General features: G+C 36.9%; 2 protein-coding genes across 8 annotated transcripts; both read left to right on the plus strand.

Annotated features, from left to right (window-relative positions):
- Positions 1-931: 931 nt before the first annotated feature.
- Positions 932-10,126, plus strand: LOC113753491 (transcription initiation factor TFIID subunit 12b). Of its 4 annotated transcripts, none has more exons than XM_027297655.1 (10): positions 932-2,003; positions 2,459-2,665; positions 5,838-6,449; positions 6,690-6,764; positions 7,677-7,755; positions 8,198-8,262; positions 8,343-8,429; positions 8,697-8,732; positions 8,823-8,922; positions 9,735-10,126. In XM_027297655.1, the coding sequence occupies exons 1-9, from the start codon at positions 1,200-1,202 to the stop codon at positions 8,910-8,912; spliced, it is 2,055 nt and encodes a 684-aa protein (XP_027153456.1). In that variant the 5' UTR covers positions 932-1,199; the 3' UTR covers positions 8,913-8,922; positions 9,735-10,126. The 4 variants fall into 4 exon arrangements, with proteins under 4 accessions (XP_027153456.1, XP_027153455.1, XP_027153457.1 ...); XM_027297654.1 differs by having other exon boundaries at positions 9,751-10,126; XM_027297656.1 differs by having other exon boundaries at positions 8,349-8,429; positions 9,751-10,126.
- A 3,004-nt stretch (positions 10,127-13,130) lies between these two features.
- Positions 13,131-17,589, plus strand: LOC113754336. Of its 4 annotated transcripts, none has more exons than XM_027298723.1 (6): positions 13,131-13,900; positions 14,386-14,516; positions 14,616-14,686; positions 14,804-14,885; positions 16,481-16,591; positions 16,683-17,589. In XM_027298723.1, the coding sequence occupies exons 1-6, from the start codon at positions 13,315-13,317 to the stop codon at positions 16,737-16,739; spliced, it is 1,038 nt and encodes a 345-aa protein (XP_027154524.1). In that variant the 5' UTR covers positions 13,131-13,314; the 3' UTR covers positions 16,740-17,589. The 4 variants fall into 4 exon arrangements, with proteins under 4 accessions (XP_027154524.1, XP_027154525.1, XP_027154526.1 ...); XM_027298724.1 differs by having other exon boundaries at positions 16,481-16,578; XM_027298725.1 differs by having other exon boundaries at positions 16,539-16,591.
- The last annotated feature ends 6,687 nt before the right edge of the window (positions 17,590-24,276 follow it).

A 24,276-nucleotide genomic window follows, 5' to 3' on the forward strand; every position in this document is an offset into this window, starting at 1 on the left:
ACGAGGGTTTTGCAGAAATGGAGGAAAGAAGAAGGAGTTGTTCCCTTTTTGCTTAGAAGATGCGGACAAAAATGCCCTTTGAAGAAGCACACTGGCATTCGTGTGAATTGGCCTTCCAGTTGTAAAACCCGAGAAACTGGCTAAAAGGGTCACGAGTGTCCAATTTTACAAGTTCGAGGGTTTAAAGTCAGCCAAAAATAGATGAGGGACTTATTTTTATCTAGACAAAGAGTTCAAGGGCCAATTGGATAATTTACCCTATATATATATATACACAGATCACAAATCAAGGTGATCCTCTCCAAGTTGATAAAAAAATAAAAAAAAATCAGAGAATTTGACAATGATTGGCTCTCGAAGTTGGCGACAATAGTCAAGAGAATTTGCTAGTGATTGGGCCACATGTTGGCAAGAATAGTAGAGATAGTGAAGCATGAAAAATAAAGAATTTTATACCTAGATCCTAGACAATTTTGAGTGACTTATGAAATGAAAATTAGAATTAGCGTCTTATCTTATATAAATAAGTTAAACTTGAACATAATCTCAAATTCGTTGAAATAAAAATACAAGTTTTAACACTACCTGACGTGTCCAGATTAGTCTCGTTTGGTTTGGCCCCTTTAATTTTAAGTTAAATTGGAGAAAGAGCACTGAAAATTGAATAGTTTGATTCTCCTAATTTTAACCACGGGGCCAATGGCTCAGTGGCCACCAGCCCCTATCACAGCCTCCGTAGGCTCCCCCTTCCTCTAGATTAGGATAGAATAGGTTATACAAATGTATCGTTGCTGACAAAAAAAAAAAAAAAAAGATTCTCCTAATTTCATGCTTTTATTTCCTTCTAAATTAAAATAAAAGAATGTCATTTTTTGAGTTCAACTTCAACATGAACTGCTACCAATTCTTTTGAAGTCCGTCTCCCTCTTTCTTTCTGCTATGGAACTTGTACATAAGCAGACAGTACCAAGTACAAAAACACACCTTGATCCCTCTTTGGCCGGGGTGGAGTAGCATCCCATACTCCCACCTCCAAAACCCAATTCACAATTTACAAAACTCAACTCTAAAATTTCCCTTTGTTCTTTTAGCAAATTCCCAATAAATTCTCCAGATTTTCGTCCCAATTCCCCCAAAATAAACCCTAATAATTTCTTACCATTCATCTGTAAATTACCCCCAATAAACTCAAAATTTAGATGAAAATGGCTGACATTTCATCTCCGTCGCCGAACCCAATTCAATCCAATAATCAATTGATCGAACCCACAAACCCACAACTTCAATCATCGTCATCGGCTTCAGCGGCAGTTGTTGTGGGGACACCATCTTCTTCCTCCAATTTAATGCAGCCTTCTCCTTCAGCAACGCCGTCTTCGGTGGATCTTCCCCCGCAAATCCCATTAAATTCGTCCCAGCAGCAGCAATTGGTGCAGCAACAGCAGCAGCAGCAGCCGATCCAGGTACAGCAGCAGCAGCAGCAATTGGTGCAATCCCAGCAGCAGCAGCAATTGAACCTACAACAGCAGCAGCAGCAGCAAATTCAGCAAATTCAGCAGCTTCAGCAACAGCAGCAGCAAATTCAGCAACAGAGTAGTGGTAATGCAGGTAATAATAACAGCAATGGTGGGAATAATTTGATGGCTGCTGCTGCGGTGGCGAATTTCCAGATGCAGCAGAGTTTGCAGAGGTCCCCGTCGATGGCGAGGCTGAGCCAAATGCAGCAGCAGCAGCAGCAGCAGCAGCTTGGGATGATGAGACAACAGGCTGGGATTTATGGGCAGATGAATTTTGGTGGCAACGCGCTTCAGCAGCAGCAACAACAGCAGCAACAGCAACAGAATCAACAGCAGCAGCAACAGATGGGGCAGATGGCTCAGATGGGCAGTGGGAACTTATCAAGGTCCGCATTGATGGGACAGACTGGCCACCTTCCAATGCTTTCTGGTCAAGCTGCAGCTGCTGCTGCCCAGTTCGATTTACAGTCCCCGTTTTTGACTTCGGTATACAATGCCTGTTTAATTGAAATGTTATTTAGAGCTTTTAGATAGTTTCTTTTTAGTTTTCAATTTACTTCCAAAGGTTGGATTTTGAGCCTGTAGAGTTAGTCTCAGTATGTAGTTAGTGTATTTTCCTAGGAGATCCTTTATTAGTATGTTTTACGATGTATTTTCAATAATTCAATGTATTTTGAGCCCCTACATGCAGTCTTAGCATGGAGTTTCGTGTGTATTGATTGAGAACCAACCATTACGAGACCCTTGATTTGAATGGTTAATTTACATTTTGGAATTAAGATTTAGGTGCAAAGACAGGACTTTGAGCCCTTGGATCCAAACTTAGGTTGTACATTAGTTCATATTGATGGAGAGTCAACACATAGAAGAGGTTTTGTTTATATCTTTTATTTTAATTTTTTTGTGTTGATATTTCTGAAACAAACTGAATTGGGATGCAGCCACGGCAGAAGGCTGGTATGATGCAAGGGTCTCAACTCCATTCTGGGAGTTCAACTGGGCAAGCTTTGTCAGGAATGCAGGCCATGGGGATGATGGGTCCCATCTCTCAACTTAGGGCCAATGGACCGATGGCATATTCTCAACAAAGGATAAATCAGGGCCTGAGGCAGCATTTGTCACCGCAAAGTCAACTTGCTATCAATCAGGTTAGACTAGAGGTACTTCTGCAGTAAAAGTAAATTTTTTAAATGAGCGATAATTGGACTAGGAGTTAGTTCGGCATATCTATAGTCCATCAATAAGGCATCTTCCTGTAATTGTCATAAATTACCTCAATCTTCTTAACGTTTGTCTGGGCACTCTTTGTTGTGACTACCATTGAATTACTTGTCACTTATTCTGCCTGGGTCGCTTTGACTTTCTGCTCAATTTCTCATTCTTTTCTCTTTGAATTTTTTTTTTTTGGTTGGGGGGTGGGGGAGCGTAATTAATTAGTTTGTGTAATGTATTAGTTTTATGGCGTCAATGCTGTTTTCATTTTCTTCTTAAGAGCTGAGTTTTGGTTTGATTTTGGCTATTTTAATCATTCTTCTGATACACAATACTTTATTAAAATTTTAGCTCCTGCAGACCATTTTTCCCTTTATATATTTTTGCATAGGTTGTCTCCTTTTCTTGGTGGTGTGAAACTTTTAAGGGGACATCTACTTGGTCCTGTTCCTTTTCAAATCTTCAAGCAGGTCTAGGTTAACTGGATATATGATCTAAAAAGGTAATTTAACTATGATTCTGCCACTTTTCTGATTTTTATATATCAGCCACATTCAGAAGAGAAATCGTGATTTGATTGTGGCTAGAATTGTTTTCAGCTTGGGCCTTCTTAGGAAACTAGGCTGGGGAAGATTTATTGCTGGCCCAACTCTTGGTATTAGTTCTTCGATGGTCGCTCTCATACTCATGTTCATCTCTTTTGGGAAAGTAGATATTGTCAAGTATTAGAATGTGATACATAAGATTTTTCCTGCTGTCCTGGCCCTTTTTTCTTTTCTTTTTTCCTTTTTTTCCCCTTTCTTTGAAAGGTAGTGTGGGTTGCAGGGCCCTCAGGAGGGTTTGTTGATGATTTTCTTATATTTGTAACTCTGCTATTGTGACTACTATCAAATCATTTGTCATTTATTCTATCTGATGTCACATTGACTTTCAGCTCAGTTTCACAAAAGTTTCAATTTTTTTTTTTTTGGGGGGGGTTGGGGGGGGGTTGTGTGGGTAATAAAAATTAGTTGTGCAACGTATTAGTTTTATGGCATTAAAGCTCTTTTGCTTTTCATCTTTAAGGCTGAGTTTCACTTTGATTTTGGCTATTTTAGTCTCTTATGGTACACATGCTTTTTAACATTTTAGACCCTGTAGACCATTTTTTTTCCTTTATATATTTTTGCATAGGTCATCTCCTTCTCTTGGTGGCGTGGAACTTTTATTTAGACATCTACTTGGTCCCACTGCATTATTGATTCTCCAAATAAGTCTAGATTAGCTAGAGATATGATCTAAAAAGGTAATCTTAACTATGAATCAGCCACTTTTTTGATTGTGTCAACTCAGCCCCCTTCAGAAGAGAAATCATGATTTGATTGTTGCTAGAACTCTTCGCAGCTTGGACCTTCTTAGAAAACTAGGCTGGGTTACATATATTGCAGCTCAACTCTTGGCATAATTTCGGAAATGGTCACCCTCATATTTATGTTGATCTTTTTTAGGAAAGTAGATATTATCAGGTATTAGAACGTTATGTATATTGTTTCTCCTGCAGTCCTGGCCTTTTTCTTTTCTTTTCTTTCTTTGGAAGGGGCTGGGGGTGGCCTGAGGGGTTGTTGGTGGTCCATTTATTTATTTTTATTAATGCTCGTAACTCTTCTAGTGTGTCTACTATGAAATCATTTGCCATTCATTCTACCTAGTGTCCTGTGATGTTCAGATCAGTTTTGCAATACTTTTGCCTTCTCTCTCTCTCTCTCTCTCTCTCTTTTCCAGGTGGGGTAGGGGTGTGTAGTGGAGGGTAATAAATTAGCCTATGTAACGTATTAGTTTTATGGCATGAATGCTCTTTTGCTTTTTTTCTTTAGAGCTGAGTTTCACTTTATCCTGGGTATTTTAGTCATTCTTCTGATACACATACTTTCAAAACATTTTAGACCCTGTGGACCATTTTATTCCTATATATATATATATATATATATGTATGTATGTTTGTGTGTATGTATTGCATAGGTTGTCTCCTTCTCTTGGTGGTGTGGAGCTTTGAGGGAGACATCTACTTGGTCCTGTTGCCTTTTCAATTCTCCAAATAGGTTTAGTTTAACTGGATATCTGATTTAAAAAGGTAATCTTCACTATGAATCTGCCATTTTTGTGATTGTGTCATATCAGCCCCATTCAGAAGAGAAATCATGATTTGATAGTTGCTAGAGCCCTTCACAGCTTGGGCCTTCATAGAAGACTAGGATGGGGTAGATTTATTGCAGGCCCAACTCTTGGCATCAGTTCTGAAATGGTCGCCCTCATACTCACGTTCATCTTTTTCAGGAAAGTAGATATGATCAGGTATTAGATTGTTACATATAAGATTTCTCCTGCTGCCCTGGCAACTGATTTGATTTTCTTTGGAAGGGGTGGTGGTGGGCGTGGGTGGCGGAAGGGATTGTTGATGTTTTTCTTATGCTTGTAATGCTTGTCCATTCATCTAGTAAGAAATTAATTATTAAAGAAGACTGTTAACTGGACATGATGTGGCTTAGCTATTCGCTAAGGGTTAGACTAATTCATGGCTCAGAGGTTGAATGTTGTAAACATTGCATTCTGCCTATAGATGAGGAGAATTTCTAGACCTTAAGTTTCGGTACCTGGGAAATGTCTGATTGTATGGTGTTGAATGTAATTAGATCTTATTAGGATGCTAATTTCATGGATGTTTGATCAGAAATAAGATTATGTAATCATAGTAAATTCTGAAAAGTAGAAATATGGGGCTTAGATAGTTGTGCAACATGTACTGGTTAGAAAAATACTTTAACTTGGCATTTAGCGAATTCTTCTGTTACCTGTAGCAATTAGCACTTTTATACTTTCCATGTGGCGGTTGATGATTCGTCTCTTAGCCTCTTTGAGAAGTAAACGACAATGCTTTGGGCTTGAATAGGTTGCTGTTTATTGACTTCATTAATCCTGTTAATACCTATAATTGTTTTCATCTTAGTTCTTTACAACACCTGCTTATTTCATGGTCAGGGCATTTAATGATTTATGTATTCTTTGTCACCTTCTTTTGCTGTACTGGTCTTTGGCTCATCTGCACTTTTCTGATTCAATGTTTTTCTCTAGAAATTACAGACTCAGGGTGTCCCAAGGACGTCGTTAATGAATGCCCAATTATCTGCGTTGGCTCAGAATGGACAGCCAGCTTTGATGCAGAATAGTATATCACAACAGCAGTGGTTGAAGCAAATGCCATCTCCTAATTCTCCCTCATATCGTCTTCAACAGCAGAGGCAACCGTTCCATTCGCAGCAACAGCTATCCTCACAGTTGCACCAGAATTCTATGGCATTGCCGCAGCAGTTAGCACATATGGTTCAACAGCAGCCACAGATTGGGCATTCTCAGATCCATCAGCACCAACAACAGACACAGTCAACCCAACAGCAACAACAGCAGCAGCCACAGCCACAGCCACAGCCACAGCAGCAACAGCAACAGCAGCAGCAGAATCAACAACTGCAGCCGCAGCAGCAACAACTACAATCAGCTTTGCATCAGCAGCAGCAGTCTCCCAGGATGGTAGCCTCTGCAGGACAGAAGTCTCTTAGTTTGACTGGGTCACAGCCAGATGCTACTACATCTGGAACAACTACACCAGGGGGAAGCTCGAGTCAAGGTACTGAAGCAAGCAATCAACTACTGGGCAAGAGAAGGATACAGGACTTAGTTTCACAGGTCTGTCCTTATATCTCGTTTTTTGACATTCCCATTTTTGGGATTTGAGAAAGGCAGGTAAAAAAAGGGCAAAGAAAGAAATATTTTGTTTGTCAGAATAGCTTATGATTGTTATGGGAAAGTTTTACGTGGGAAGAGATTTCCATAAGTGAAGTTTTATGATATAGATTTTGATTATGCCGAGAAAATTTTTACATAATAATTATCTCGAGTCATCTAATATCTCCCGTGTATTTTCAGGTAGATCCACAAGGAAAGCTGGATCCTGAAGTTGAGGACCTTCTTTTGCAAGTTGCTGATGACTTTATTGACTCGGTTAGGCTTTGAAAATATGATAACTAATTATCATTCAATCTTACATTTACACTGTCTTCCAGGCAGAGCATTGCCAATCTCTTTCTGTGAATCTTTGTTCCTATCACCTGAGTCTGGGGTAAATGTTAGAGATCTTTCACTTGAATTTGGTATTTGATAGTGATCTGACGACATCTTTAAGGTCCATTCTCTTTAAAATTCTTCGAATCTCATTGTCTACAATGGAGTGACTGATATTGTCATCTGATGGTATTATCTTGGTTGGCAACATTGATGCTAGCTTTATACTTCCTTGACTTGATAGTTGCAAGCATATCTTCCAATTTCAATGGCAGGCTACCATGTTTTGTGATCATAGACATCCAGAACCATTGATATATGAAGTAATACTTGGTTGATGACATGATAAAAGCAATATACACTGGTTGAGAGCACATGGGCTATTTTTTGGTTTAAGAATTGAATGTTATGCAAGAATTTATTGTAGATATTTGAAGTATTTAGCACATTCAGTGTATCCTAGTTGTGACCGGGGGTTGCTGCATTCTGTCTTAACTTATATTATGGGGATATTATGATTGTCTAAATAACTGAATTTCAGTTCTGGCACAATTTAGATTTCCCTGCTTTTTCCTGTTTGACTCTTTCATCATTTTGTCACAATTTGACCTTCTCTTCACATTATTGAACCTTGTTTGTGGCTGAGGTTGAAGTTGAAGACCAGCATTTTGATTCTTTAATGTGCTATCAGAATTAGCATATTCCTTTTTACTTTGATTACATGTTGAAACAGTAAACCATGTTGTGGTTTTTTACCACCATTCTTGGACTATTCTTAATAATTCACATTGCAAAATGATCAGTAGTCTTTGAGATTGTTTACTGAACTTTTTCTTTGCTTACATTTTGCAGGTGACTTCATTCGCTTGCGGCTTGGCAAAGCATCGGAAATCATCAACTCTGGAAGCCAAGGATGTATTGCTGCATCTAGGTCTGTTTTGCATCAGTTAATAGCTTTGTTTTCCTCTCCCCTAAATGGCATGATTTCTTATGTTATCATATTAGAGAAATGAAATTTATTACTATTTATTACTGAGCGTAAGATACCGACTTCTATATGGCCCAACTGTTAAATTACTTCTGGATCATACTTGACTCTATTGGATAAATAGACTGGGACCAATATTCATCGTCTTTTGTTGATAGATCTATGTAATACAATGACTTCATAATTCATTTTTCATCTTGAGATTAGATCTGGTAATTCATTGCTCAGTGGATTACTATGTTGATGCGTTTAGCTCAGTATGCAATAGAAGAATGAGGATCTTATATATATGATGATATCCTAAGCATGATTTTAGCTGCTCACGTCAGATGGAAGTTGGATAATTGGATTTTGTTTCATGGTTATAACGATGATATTTTTGCAGAGAAGAACTACAAATTGACTATCCCTGGTTTCTCTAGTGAAGAGAAGAAGCATCAACAGAACCATGTAAGTATTTATGTATATATTTGTTTGCAAGAGTTTTTTTTTTTAATAAATCCCATGGTTGCTAAGTATATGAATTTTAGTTACAGGCAAACTTGGTTTGGGATGGGGTCCTAAGCTTGAAATGGACTGCTAAGAAGTTAATTTGGAAATACCATTTCTGTGCAAAGGTTCTTTTGTTTAATTACACTAACCTTTTTCCTTTTTCCCCCTTTGTATGGCTGACATTTTCATCTCCCTCCCTCCCTCCCTCTCTCTCTATCTCTCTCTCTCGTGCATGCGCGCCGCACACGTGGACAGATTGCTAATTTATGGCTTGTAGGATTTATGATGCTGTTGATGGGGTTTCAGATGCTAAAGATATGAACTTTGTTGTTTTTTTAATCATCTCGGAGCAGTGTTAATTAATATTCATTTCCATTTGATATGTAATGCAGCCACCAAGTGATGCTCACAGAAAACGTATGGAGGTGGTGAGTAGGGATTTTCCTGATTACCTATTACCTGTCCTCCTTTTGACGTACCTATAATATTTTGCTTTATTTAATGGAATTTTGACTCAGATACATGCTTTGATGGAGTCATCCTCTGAAGCAACTACGAGTAATGCTGCGGAGATGCGCAGAACAGGCACTTGGCAACCAAGCTGTTAAGCAACACATAGTAAGACCTAGTTCTGAGCAATTAGCTTCCCAATTTATTGACTGCTGTAGCAAATAATTAGGTTTTAATTTTGACTATATTCCAAACTGACCTGATTGGTAAGTTTCATCAATAAGAAAATAGCTTGATTCTTGATGCACAAACATATTCATTTGTCTTTTGTTGTGGGTGAATGACATTGTCTTAATCGAAGGAAATAAGATTTTATGAGCTGCGTGCTACATGTTATTTGGACTAATTCCTGCTGGCATTACTTATTATGTTGCAGAGATGAGTCCATTTGCTTGTTTACACCTCAATGAATGTCTCCTCAGTAAAGGACATTCTTGCTATTACTCGTTTGTACCAAATTTAAAAAAGGGAGATTACCTTACATATCTTATTTTGATAATCACAAACCTGCAGAAGCTAACACAGAATTGAGGGGAGAATATAAACTTAATATAAAGCTGTCATAGTTGTTTCGAGTTTTGTGTTATTCGTTTCTTACTGTTCATTTCTCTGCAAAATTCATCCAGTGCATTGTGAAATGCATGTCCACAGAGCTTGTTTACTGTGCTTCCCTTGTCTAGATATTTTTTACATTGTTGGTTTTTGAAAGCAGAAACAATTGATGTCCCGTGTTAAATGCAGGAAATACCAAGTCTTTGTCAATATATTGAACCATCATTCACCCATTAGTTTATATGTCATGGATATCATTACTGTTGCATGACCTATGTACCTCGGTGACTTTGGTTGTTGCATATAGTGTGTTCAATTTGCCAGAATTGTTTGCTGATTGCAGATATTTATTGCCCTCACCAGTTCAGCTCCATGAACTTGCAGGTTCTCTGATGCAAAAGTTGGTCAACTTTCATGGACTGATCTGGTCCAGAAGATGTACAAAGAAGTTTGGACCCATCATATAAAGTACTGTGAACCTAAGTCATAGATGATCTACTGTTCAACTGATCCCATCCTAGTTTAATAGCTTAATTAGCTTGACAGGATGAAGGGGGTTATAAGCATGTAAACTCTCTAGGACCCTCACCCCCCTACTTGCCATGTCAGTTAGGGATTCAAACAGTAGTAGAACTGACTATTAATTATATACATATTTGCATGTAAACTAAAGTTTTGGTTTATAGGGCAATCTCTGTGTATAAAATTTGCTGGAATATGTATTTGGTTGATTGTATTTGAATGACCTTTTCATCTGTTTGTAAAGTTTATCTCATTACAAAATTGTTCTGGGGCCTGTGAGTCATGGGTCCTGTACTACAACACGGATCATGATTATGATTTATGGCTTGGTCCAGAGCTTAAGGTGAGCTGACAAGCAGAACTATTAATGTCACCAAAACCGCCAAATAATCAATGAATGATCAGAGCACGTGTGTTTTGTATTCTTACTTTTTACGATCTCGAGGAAATATGATCAAATGATTCAATGTTACTTGTTTATTTAGACCATTTAGACCTGGTTGAGATTTGAGAACTAGCGCGTTCCTTGTTTAACCCTGGAAGTCTATTGTTATTAATAAGGGTTAATTGCAGTTTGCACCCACCAACTAATCAAGAATCAGACTTTACGTCCTAAACTTTGAATTTCGGCAATCAACTACCTCAAACTTTTAACCTTTGGCACAATTTAAAAATCAAACTAACGATAATCACAAAAAGAGTGGTGCGACTAGTTTACCCTTAATTTCTTGTTGAGCTTCCAAAAATACCCTACCTATGACAAGTTTTTTGGAGACAAAAAATTCTCAAATTCCTAGAACCCAAATTCCTAAAATCAATCAAATAAGAAAATAATTAAAAACCCCATGTCCAATTCTTACCATCCGTAAAAGCCATACCAGCACCATAGCCTCTTGAAACTCATCAACAAATTAGAACCTCAAGAACTCATCAAACAAACCACTGAATCAGTTCCTCAAAACTCATTAAACAAGAAAGAAAATAGGTCCACAAATATCCCATGTCTAAGTCTCATGACCAAATCGCACCGCCACCACTATAACTTCTTAAACCTCCACCACTCTTACCTAACAATTCATCAAACATGAGACAACTCATCTCATGAGAAGCCTATATCTTACCATCGTCAAACAGCCACACTCATCAGAGAGAGAGAGAGAGATCCCATGCCGAAATCTCACTAGCATCAAAAGCCCCATCACAACCACCAAAACTTCTTAAATCCATGGGTATTGACGTCTCCTATATAGAAGAAGAAAGTACCTTTTTTAGTCAACACCATATCTTAGTTTGAACTCTCTTCCACAACAATTTTTGATTCAAGCTCATCCACCACCATTTTTTGGTCAAAAACAAAAGAAGAAACAATGGATCTTGAGATTAGGCTATCCCTATCACCAAGGTCTTTGTCGTTGAATTCAAGTGAGGCAAGTGGGTGATGTTGTTGCCGCTTCTTCATTGGGAGAAGGGGCCAGGGCATGCTAGGATGGCTTACTGATCGTGTACAGCCCTACTTACTGCTATTCTCTGGGATGGTGGATGGGGGTTATGGGGATAGTGGGCATTGCTATTGTTTTTTTTTTTTCATCCAATAGGTTGAGAGTCAATGGGAGTTTTGGAAGGTTCTTAGAATGACTAAACTTTTCAAGGAAAAACACCTTTTATTTTTCTTTCCTTTTCTTATGATTGAAAGCCTTTGTCTGTTACCATATTATTTTTGCAAAGTTAAGAAAGGGTATTTGTAGGACAAACCAAGAGTAAGGTGTGAAACGGTCTTTTTATTTGTCAAAATTAGGTGGATTGTACTATGTTACGAAAAATTAAAAGTTAAAGGTAGTGAATTGCAAAAATTAGAAGTTTAGGGTGTAGTGCTCAATTTGGAAATAGTTCATAGGTGCAAAGTGCAATTAACCCTATTAATAATTATAAATCATTTGAAAATATCAATGGTCCATGTAAAACCACAATTACCTAGGGAGAATTCCTCAGGGTTGCCAAAGAATTCAATTGGCACGGAGGGGTCACGTTTTTACAAAAAGTTGTGTATTCGAATTTTGCTTTAGGTAAGGATAGATCAATTTCACATAAAATATGCATTTGAATTCTATTATGGATTCATGTGCGGGTTATACATTCATATTTCACCAACACTAATATAGGGCATATTAGTGGGCGAGATGTAAGTGGTTGTATGTTTAAATCCAGCTGTCGAATTGGTGGGTGAGATGTGAGGGTTGTGTATTTAAATCCCACTATCGATATAAGAGCTGTGTTGGTGGAGGACTACTTTTAAGAGTTTTTATGAGCTAGTACAGGATGACTCGTGAGCTGGTGGAGGATGACTTGTAAGAATTTTTGTGAGCGATTTATAGTTTTGAAAGCATGCTCACCTATGATTATGATTTATGATTTCGATGTCTAACTATGATTCCGGAAGCATGGTTGATCGGTGATAATGACCGAGTCAACCCATCCAAAATTTTCTTACCAAAAAAAAAAATTATAATAAAGTCAAAAAAAATATATAATAAAAAATCCAAAGGACAGTGCTTAGCTTTGATGTTTCGTAGCCGTATCTCCCCCTACCTCGAGTAGGGATGGCAACGGGGTAGAGTTGGGGCGGGGGACCTCTTCCTCACCCCCTGCCCCATTGCCCGCTAATTCCCCCCGCCCCGCTCTCCTCCCGCCGCACCCCCGTCCAGCCTCGCTCCCCTCGCGGGGCTAATAAAATGTTATCATATAATTTTTTTATAGTCAAAATTTAGCAAATAATCAAGTACTAAAATATCAACACATCAATAAACTTTTATCCATTGTAATTTCACAATTGAAACTCATAAAAATAATCAAACAAAAGTTATTTGAATATAATCTAACACGATGAAACAAATATAACTAAAGTAGTCAAATTTTCATTTTTGACACAAATATAATTATTAAGTCATTATTGTGTTTTTTTTTAAGAAAAAAATGTTATTGTGTTAAATGTAATTATGAATTTAGTATAAATATATTAGTTAATTTAATATAATTAATTAATAATTTCTATTAATAGACATGTGTATAATTATTAGTTTAATTAATAATATAAATTATATTATATATATTAATATCCATTATATAATACATATAACTGATAATATCATTATTATAAATTTGTAATTAATTAAATTAAATATTATATATATATATTATTTTTTTAAACGGGTGAGGAGGCAGGAGATGCGCTCCGCCCCATTAGCCCTCCGCGGGCGGGTGCCCCAATTGCCATCCCTACCCTCGAGCGACTCTGCCTTTCATTCTCCTCTGCCCTCCTGAGTCTCCTCTCCTCTCCTCTCCAAATTTCACCACCACCCACTGCCGTGCATATGATATCGATGAGTCAGTACGGGTTGAGTCTGTAGACTCAGCCTAAGTCTTTGAACCATGGTTATAGCAGAATTCTTCCCCTTTCTGAAACTCCAAAGGCTTGTTACTCACTTCTTTACTTCCTGTTCTTCTTTCTCTTCTTTGAATTACTGCTATCGTCCTGCTCTATCTTCTCGTGGTTACTTCTACCATGCCAGCACCACTGCTGTTAAATATCCAAAATCAAAATCAAATGTGTGGGCAATTGAAATTCAACAAAGAAATACGAGGGCCAAGAATTTCTGCACGAGTACTACAAGTACTAGTGATAGGAATTTCGCCAATGGTTATGTTAACAACAAGGCAGCAGCTAGTGGCAATAGAAATGTGAACGGGGACATTGATGATGATGGTGGTGGTCTTCCCATTGCTGTTTCGGGCCGCGGTTATTTGACAATGTCGGATGAGCAGTTGCTGAGGGGATGCGAGATGGATACCTTTAAAGCTTCTGGTCCAGGGGGACAGCACCGTAACAAGCGCGAGTCTGCTGTGCGCCTCAAGCACCTCCCTACTGGAATCGTTGCCCAGGCTGTGGAGGACAGGTCGCAGCATAGGAACCGTGCGTTAGCTCTATCTCGCTTACGTACACTCTTAGCTCTCAAAGGTTCCATCTGTTCCACTGCTCTTTCTTTCTGTTATCCTTATCTATCTTTGTTCATCTGTGCTGTTGCTAGTTTAGTTTTAGCAAAATAGATGAGTTGCTTAGTTACTATTACTTAGGATTTAGAAAAAGAGCTCTTGCTGTTAAGATAAGTGTGGGGATTGAAGGCCTTTGGATACACTTCTTGATGTGTTTAGCAGTTTAGACATTTAAGACAATGTGCATCCCCTGATTCTCTTTTCTCTTTTATTCCACAGAATCTGAGAATTTGGGTTCTTGATTGTACTGTAGAGTTCCTGGAGACCCTACCCCTACCCCTACCCCTACATACCTACGAGCATATGTTATTTATGCCAATTGTGGAGCCATCATTTTAAGGTCTCATTAAAATGTGGGACCGAAAGCCATCATTTTAAGGTCTCACAAAAATGTGGGACTGCAGCCATCATTTGGGTTCTGATTTTTTTGTTTTGACTCTTCTAAGTTAGTTAGGAATCCTGTGGTGCTTGATACCTACACGCCTCCTCAAGAGCTTCTTCAAATACTTCCTGCCAGATCAACCATCAAGGGATCAGACTGCGGGCCACAAATTGGACCAAATAACCCCAAATTTGTTCTGGTTTGCCAATCCTTGTTTCTTCCAAGTTGTCTTTTTGAGTACTGAATCTGGCATTGTGTATGTGAGTCTCTTTTGCTCCTTTTCTGCCTTCATCCACAGGGATTGCAAGCTTTACTTGATCTAATATTTGCAGTTAATGGATCTGTCTCGGATGCTGCACGCTTGTTGGGGTACAATGATAATTAATTCTAAGCTGCATTTTCGTTTTATTATGTTTTACTGCATTATTTGATATTACCACTGTCTCAACTTAATCTTCTTCCTTTTTCCTGGGATGCTTTTTTCAGCTTAAGCACAGGTGCTCTATCTCGGTTGATCTTATCGGATGATTCACTGAGAATGGTTGTGAATGAGTTTAGAGCATCCAAGGTGAAAAACAGTAAACTTCCATGTGACACCTTATGAGGACTGTTTCTTCAGTCAAGAAAGCTACATTTCTAGACATAGATTCAACATTGCCTTTTACTTGGGATTTTACATGCTAATCTAAAACATATCATACTACATAGGCTTTAGCATGCAGTTTGTTGAGTCCATTCATCTCTTTCTTCTTCCATTCTCAAGGCATTGGCTCTTAAGAGATAAGAGGAGCTAGGGAATCTGAGGATAATGACCTCCTCCTTGTTGAAAGTTTTAGGAGCTTCCTGAAGTTGTGTAGCTTCCACTGAGCCCTTGAAAATGGTTTGCTTAAGGGAAAAAAGTGGATTTCTTTAGTCAATCAGGTATCTAGAAATAGACTGTCAAGTAATCAACAAACTACAACACAGCAAAGGGGAAGAATTGGAAAAAAGATCTTTTTAAGTCTGCAGCTTCCATTTGTGAAGTTTAATAGGTTTGAGGTGTTGCTTGATGCAGTACTTATCTTTAAAGGCATCATTCATAGAGTTTTAAAGGAGTGTCTTCCTGATGAATTTGGCCTTGTTTCCAATTTGAAAATTTAAAATATTCCTCAGAAAACTAACCTTCTGTTACAATAGTGTTGAAGGAAGAACTCCATTTAACTTCAATTTCAAACATTAGAAGCAACAACATAAGGCCTGATACTGTGCCCCAGAAAAAGAACTCAAATTCCCATGAGATGTTGGAAGCTGTTTAGTTTGGCTTTGATATCCCAGTAGGCTTGGTTTTGATGATTAGGTGCATTAGTTGGTGTTTTGATGATGTCTCACTGGATGATGTTGAGTGTTCCCTTAACTTGGCTATTGTCAGCACATGCTGTTTCCTATGAACAGAGTTGGTGGAGGAGAATCTAGCTACTGACTAGGCCAATATCAGCACTTTGGGGGTATGTCAAGCATCATGTAGTGTCTTGATGGGGAAGAGATACAAAGAAGGTGTTTTTGATGGTGGAGGAAGGAGCCAATTGTCAACTTGCTATTTTATGGCTCTGGATGCACATTTACAGTGCCACAACATCTGTTACGCCGTATTTTAAAAGATTGTTTTCCTTCTAGAGCTTTAATTAGTTGGAAACCAGTGCCTTAGGTTAAACAAACAAGAGAATGCAGAAATGATCCTTTTCTAAACTTCTAATTTTTTTGACATGCCCAAACATGGGTAAGGTAATATAAGATTCCTTTATTCCCTAGAATTATCATATCTAGATACCTCTTATGCGTTACCATCCCTGACATGCATATGCACCGTTAGTTCATTTGTGCAATTTCCAATATATGTTTTTGGCTATTGTCAATATTTCTTACGTAACTTCAAACCAAAATTTGAATTTGACCAAGCTTTCTGTGTTATAAAAGTGAACGAGTAGTATGAAAGGTCTTGGAGATGTTATACTTTCAGAGAATAAACTGACTGAATGTTAATCATCTTTTTAGTGGAATACATATTTCTAGAAATCTATATCATGGTTAGACTGGTACACTTTTGGCTCTGTATAGGCAACTTAAAAATTGATTACTTGAATTTAGTTCGTCTAAGCATGCCAAATGACTTTTTTCTGTTAATAGTCTGAGCTGAACTCGCAAATACTCATGGAGAAACTGAATTCGAGGTACAACTATGCAGGGGATGAAGCCTCTGAAGTAGGATTCCTGTCTGACAACAGGTGGATGCTGCAGGTGCTATTTACTTTTTTTTTTTTTTTGTCTTCAAGTAACGATGATTCAGTTGCCAACAGTTTTTTTTTTTTTTTTCCTTTTTTGAGTGCAGGTGAGATCCAGTGTTTTGGTTGGATGGTTAGTCACAAAGTTAACAGAAGCAACATAAGAAGAAATAGGATTTATCAACTTAACGTGGCAGCAGCTTTAATGAATTTGGATACATCTGCATAAGTTTTTCGAGGTAACATAAGAAGTTCTGGCACATCAGACTTTCTTCTGCGAAAAACAAAGAAATCAAAAACCGATAAAAGCATATGGTAAATTTATTGAGGAGACACATTTCATGGGATTTATCAGAGCTTGAACAGCAGGTAGGCAAGTTTGAATCAATTTGTAGAGATTTTCTTCCTTGTTGCAATATACTGGTATGACTTGTGACATTTTTATAGATCATGGTGCTTTTTATTTATTTCTTTAACTTTTTTAAAATTTCTGCGCCTGCCAAAATTTTGGCTTTTGGGTCACTTTGCAACCCAAACTTTGATTGTGGACATCTGCACCCTAAGCACTTTAGTTGGTCAAGTTGTTGATAAGTTTCACCAAAATAACATGTTATTCCCATAGTTGATTAATTCTTCAATACGAGGATGGTTTTTAAGAGTTTAAGGTGCAAAACATCTCAGACTTAAAATTTAGGGTGCAAAGTGAGAATCAGTGTAATGTTTTAGGATGCAAAGCAAGATTTACCCAAAAAGGGTGGCTGCTCTCTCTTAATTCCATCATGCCTATGAACTCAACGGTATTAAAATCCAACAGTTAGCAGGATACATGGTAGTTCTGTAAATATAAGCTGTATGTACTTGGATAATTGGTGGTGGACCTCAAACTCAAAGGCAGAAACACAGAATTTTCTTGGCTTTCAGGGCTTTTTCTTTTTCACTTTGTTGTGTAGTCAAAATAATGAAACATCCACGAATTGTATAGTATTGCAATTTTATCCACTTAAGAAAAGCTAATCAGACGAATTCTCATTACGATTGTAACGATGAGGAAGTATATTGATGGATGTGTATGGGGAAATATTAATGGAAATGTATTCTGGGATTGTACATGCAAGTGTTAAGTCTGATGGATTGGATGATTAATTGGTAAGTGTTTCTTCTTCTTTTTTTTTTTTGAAAGAATCAAAGAAGCAAACTAAAGCCAGCTCAAAATCCATGAATGCTTGAAGATAGTCATGTGTAGCTCATATAATATTTGACAGTAAAAGCTCTTAGTCCTCTGCAATATTCTATCCAGTGAGATGTAGCTGAAAACTTCTTTCTTGGTCAATATGAGATAATGAACGGAGAATGCAACTTGATCAATCTCATTTGCAAGACAAATCCTTTTAAATTAATTTCATTCTTATCTAAGAAGCTGCGTTTTTTTATGCTTGGATTTGAATTTGTATGGACTTCAAAACATGTGTTGTGAGCTTAATTTTGACTATCAATAATTGGAATAGATAACAAGAGAAAAAAAAAAATCATATTTTTTATGTACTGATTTTTCTTTTATCATTTTTTATAAATTGATCAAGCATTGTCAATAACTCAATATACACGAAAATGGCTTAGAAACAGTAACAAATGAGTATCAATAATTACGGAAAAAACAATTTACCTAAGAAAAAAAGCATAAACAATTGAATGACAATTGACAGGTTAGTGGTCATCGTATAATTAGAAAAGGAAATGGTGCCAAACTGCCAATCACAAACAAAAGGGAGAAATTTCCCATGACAGCAACAATGAAATTAAGCCTAGACAAAGGCCACATATTCATTTCAAGAAAACAAAAAGATGGTGAAGATGCCATATTGAGATTTTTAGTAGTATTTACATTATTGTTCTATATACTACATTTTTACGCACGTCTTAATATTTTGTTATCAAAACTTAAGAGGACTAAATCTTGTTGCTCTAATGATTAATTTGAAAAGAATAATAAACCTTGAAAACAAGACTGAAATTTAGAGCAGCTTTTCTTGCAATTACTCCCTCCGTTCTATATATTTAGTCATGTTTGGGGATATGTGCTTTTTATATATAGTATACTATCCCAAATTTTTTTTCCTTTTGTTCCACTTTTACCCTTAATCATATGTTGGTCAAAATAAAAGTAGAAAACAATTCTATCATATTTGTCTTTATGCATCATTAACGAAGGGTATCCAAAAAAGGAAAATATGACACTTTTAATAGGACGGAGAGAGTATATTGAAATGATGGGCGTAGCTAGACATTACGCATACTTTATCTTTAGCAGTAGCACTGAAATTTTGTATAAATTACGTTTCATTGTCATTATTCTTGATTTCAGACTAGTCAGTAATTAGCCATTGTGGCATAGACATGGTGATTACATTCGTGCATGCCATACATATTTTTTTGAATAAAAGAGGAAAATATTGGCATCAAGGTTAGAGATTCCTTCATGCCACAATGGTTTCTTCTTCACTTTGTTTGGAAATTTCTCCTTGTAATCTCTACCTCAATATTTAAGAGCATAGGGGATAAGGATTTGTAATTTTTGAAGCATTTATGTTTTACTTTGTGAAGAAATAGATGGGTTGGAAAAGGCCACTTTGTCTCTAACCTTCAAAGTGGATTTCCTCACATCTCCACATTCCAGCAATGTAGAACCTGAAACTGCATCTACTAATTTTGACACCTTGACATTTTCATTTTTTTTCCCGGAATCATTCCTGTTACCTTGTGGGGGAAACAAAACAAAAGTAACCTCCTCAAAGATCAACAAAATCAGCACAAGGGCCAGGTTCTATGTCACAGTCCAACATGAGTAGCCTCCTTTGAACTATGCCACCAACCATTTTATAAAGCAGACACAGGAGGATCCAAGATAGGCACATTGCACAACAAGATATCCTCCACATATAGAGGATGGCATTTTGAACAAATAGGAATGAAGGACTATATTTACAATCCCGTTCTAGGACTAGCTGACGATATTCTGAAAGGATGACTCGATCCAGTCCTTTCTTGTTCACGCAGATCAACATTGCCATTCTGATCGTGATCAAGAATCAACTCATAAGCCTCACAATCCCCAGTGCTAGTGTCGAAAGCACACGAGGCACTCCAGGTTGAAACGCATAATTTCTTACCAACAACTACGTATGAGTAGGGAATGCCAATCCTCAGGAAAGGAGGGTTTTGCAGATGAGTCCATTTATCCGCGCAAGGATCATAAACCTCGAAGACAGTGTCGAGTAGGTTACCTCTTTTCACGGGCGGCACAAAAAGGGCATAAATAAAACCATCAATTTCATCTACAATGGGGAAAACACTTTCCCCTATGCATTGTGGACTTCTTGAGATGCATATCATCTCCTTGAGGTGGCCAGAGACTGGTGAAACTCAACTCCATGGGCGAAATATCTTGGCTATCATAGTAACTCCTTTTGTCATCATAACCACCAATGCCATAGAGCCAATCCCCTACACATATGAATCTCATACCATAAGGTAAAGTGGTGTCTCTCCATGCTGCTACATCTTGGAGTTGCAACTGCCTTTTGCGTTGAGATGAAGTACCGCTGGACAAACTCGATAATGGAATAGACTTCAGAGAGTACCACATTGGATTGGGAACAACGCCGATTGGCATGAAGCAGATGAAGAAACACTTGTCGTCGTCGGTTCGGACATTGTACTTTGCTTCTTTGGTATGTGTGGGGGAGATAAAATATCATCAGCTTTCTTGTAGACTCATGTTTAACAGACTTTCTTGCAAAAGCACTCGAGTTAGAACAGAAGAAAGGGGAAATGGAGGCTGATTTCTTTTGCAAAGTTTTTCTCAAATATTCCAAGCTAAAGATTCCGTTTCCAAATGATTTCTTGATAAGAATCTTGGTTAATTGATTAGTCAATGATCTTTCCTTTTTTCTTTGACAGATTCACATCTTCTGTTGATTAATTTTTGACTGTCAGAATTCATTTATTCATCTTTGTTGCTGCCCAGATTTATTCCGAATCAATCAGTTGCTGTGATTGATTGATTACATCTTTTCGAAATCATTAGTTTTTATCACATAATTTGTTATCAATTTATTGACAACTCACCTTGTGATTTTAATATCACAACTTAATAGACACGGTTCTTCTCCAACTTTTGTTTTCACAACTTACAATTAGTTTGACAATTCTCGAACCAATCTCATGGTCCAATCTTCACCAACTGGATATTCAATGACCAACCTTATAGCTTTTAGCTTGATGACTCATGATAAACCTTATAGGTTAATCTTGATACAATGAAAATATATATATTATCAGTTTTGAATAATGATAATTAATGTAAATTTAAATTTAAAATTCAAATTTTAGATATATATTATACATCAAGTGATGATAGTGTACATTGTCAGTGCACAGGATAATTATTAATGCATCAAGTAATGATAGTGTACATTGTCAGTGCACAGGATAATTATTAATGCACGTGTGATGGACATAAAATTTGTGAAACTCTCTAGCCTTGCCTTGCATGAACAAGATGGATTAGTTGCCCCTTCAATGACATTATTTTGATCAATGAAAGTTCTTGAAAGCTACACCCTCTAGGATTGACGAAACGATCCTCATTAATCTGGCCAAGGCAGCAACAAAAGTAAGATTTCATTGTGACAGTTCCTCAAAAAAAAAAAGCAACACCTTCGGCGTGCGACAAAATAATCCTCATTAATATCACCGGCGCATTGCCAATGCTCTTGTTGGCTTGAGTATTCTATTTAGGGCAGCTGCATCGCCAAGTTCTCCTCTGATCTTTCACTTGAGTGCGTGCGAGTGCATCTGTGTTGCCAAAGTATGATTTTTAATTTGAAGTTGGAAAGTCAATTTGGGAAATATGAAAAAGTCCATGCAAGAGCAAAGGCTCCTTTTCTTTCATTTTTTATGAAGCCCGCAAAGATTAGGTCAGATTCCAGAAAAAAATTAAATAGATGAGGTACATACAATTACTTTACAAAGCGTAAAACTTCTTTGCAAGCTTCCAAAGCTTTTGAATCTTCTTCTCCCGTGTAATCTGCACTTCATTTTGGGTAAAGTTGAAAGAAAGATTTAAATCATTTTTTGCATTAAAAAGATCCATCACAAAAGAGCCAAATTCCTCCACCACAGGAATTTCATTAGACATGCAATACCTTGTTTGTTGTTGGTCACAAATATTAATTTATAATCTCAAAATACTACAGCTAATTCAGTCTTTATACAAAGCTGGAAAATACATTTAGGTAATTGTAGAGGAGGATTCCCAAGTTCTTCTCCACTCACTTCACTGGTTAGATGAATTCTTTGGTGGACAGATAGAGTTCTTAGTCAAATATGGCTATCATATGAAACATGTAAAGTCACCAAATCATATCACAACCTTATGTATCGTGCAGAGATCGTGCAGTTCTCCTTGTATCCAGATCACTTTTAGCATGTGTTGGCATTAGCCAATCACCTTTAATATCAGTTTATGTTATAGGTGCAAATGAGTGCTAAGAAAATCACATGATGCTAAATGGGCAAGTACTTAAATAGCTCAAGTTGGGAGCAATGGCAGAAAAAGAAGAAACTAATAAGCCTTCTTCTTTTTCTTTCTTTTATTGCTTGATATAATTGCTTTTGAAAATTTGGACTTTTTCCACCATTCAATTTCACAATGAAACCTCCTCCCTTCCCAATTGTTGAAAACCAACCAAGTATCAAATTAGGAAACTAAATTACCCAGAATCATCATGCATCAATTACTATCAAGACTTGTAATAAAACCATTGTAATAATTCAAATTTATTAGTAAGTCATGGAAATATTTAATTTCATATCCCAAGTTTACTCTCAGCATCTTATACATGTTGGCAAAAAAACAAACTTTTTCTGTTAAGTATCATAAACCAAAAATATGGCAAAAAAAGGGCTTTCAAACTTTTTCTGTTAAGTATCATAAACCAAAAATATGAAGATTAGGGTTTAGATGAGTCTTACCTAAGTATTTAACGGAGATTTCTTAATGGAAAATGGCTTCTAAAGAAAATAAGAAATGGTTGTCAGGTGTTGTTTTAGTTTTTCATGACCGTTTTGATTCTATTGGTGATTCCAGTATAGGTTTTGTTCATCTTATTCCTATCATGATATATGGAAGAAGCAATAGAGATCAAGATTTTGGAAAAATGTACTATGTCATGCTAAGTAATAGACTCTCTGCTGGAATTTTTCGTATATATTTGAACAGAATGTGGTAGAAATCCCATTTGTTTTCACGATTACCACCTTTTAAAGAAAGGGATGTTTTCAATCACTAATTTTTGTATTAAAAACCTGCTCAGATCTTTGAATATAACAGACATGCTTCTTCAAATTACCCCGAAAGTGAAATCCATATGGAAAGAAACAACTGAAACAACACAAAAAATTAAACACTATCAAACAATGACATCACAAGGAACAATAATTTTACATAAAAAGGTATCAAGGTTGGAAAAGCACCAAGTTGAAGTATTTATGATTTTGTGTAAGACAGTACTAGTTATGAAGGCCGATTTTTTGGTTACTCTAGGAGCATGATAACTTTGGACACAAAGAAGCACCAATTATACTCTTCCCATGTATGTCACTCTATTGACGTGTGCTAGCATTAGCAGCATCACCTATTATACTAGATCATGTGACAGTTTCGTGCACCATGTAAAGACCTTGGAAACCACCTAGTACTCATGTTACCTTTGTATGTATTAACATCACTTATACCATATTTTCAGACCAGTGTATTTCATCAAAATATGGAGGAGGGTAACTTTTCAAAAGAACGCACTCACCAATCCAAACTTCTTTTCTTCTCTTCATCCTGCTCTCTTTATCATCATTTTTGCTTCTCTGATTGTGGTGCTTAGTTTGCAACTCCATCGTTTAAATTGTAATTATTCGATGTAATAAGTCCTAAATTTCGTTTTTTGGAAAACCATTATTATTTTTCCAATGCGTCGGCAAGTCATGGAAATCTTTAGCTATGATCTAATCCCAAATTCAATTCAAAACTGATTTTACAGAGAAATTTTCTTAGAGTAAAACTGCCCATTTTGTTTCATCAGTAATCGATGATCTTCTTGTGAAAAAATTCCCAACCCATGAGCATAATTTCCTCCCAGAATTTCCAAGTGAAATGGAACTATTTCTTGGTTCTTCCGATAGGCTCTTACGCTTCAACATTTTAACTTCGATTTTCTTATGGAATCCTTTTATCGAAACAGGAAGGAAGACTCTTGGTGGTTGTGTACAACTGGAAGTATACAGTATTTTGTTTGATCCTTCGTTATACTTAAGTTTGTCTTAATCCAGGAAAAAAAGGAAAGCCCAAAAATTGATATTTTTGGGCGTTTACATGATGCTAAAGAAAACGGTTGAGTATCTAATGGACAGTTATCAGATGAACTCAATTCGAAATTCATATAGCTATTGCAAAACCATTCTTGAAATTGTAGATGAAGATTGCATCAACTATAAGCCTAAAGACTCCAATATTATCTTGACATAAAATTTGCAAGTTAATAAGTTAACTTGCACTTTTCTTCAGACTATAGCATGTGAAGGTACATGGCACCTACCAGTTTTCCAACCAAAGGTTAAAAGGGGGAAAAAAATTCCAATGCCTGCAAA

This window comes from Coffea eugenioides, chromosome 11, assembly GCF_003713205.1.
Source record: "Coffea eugenioides isolate CCC68of chromosome 11, Ceug_1.0, whole genome shotgun sequence".
Lineage (NCBI taxonomy): Eukaryota > Viridiplantae > Streptophyta > Magnoliopsida > Gentianales > Rubiaceae > Coffea > Coffea eugenioides.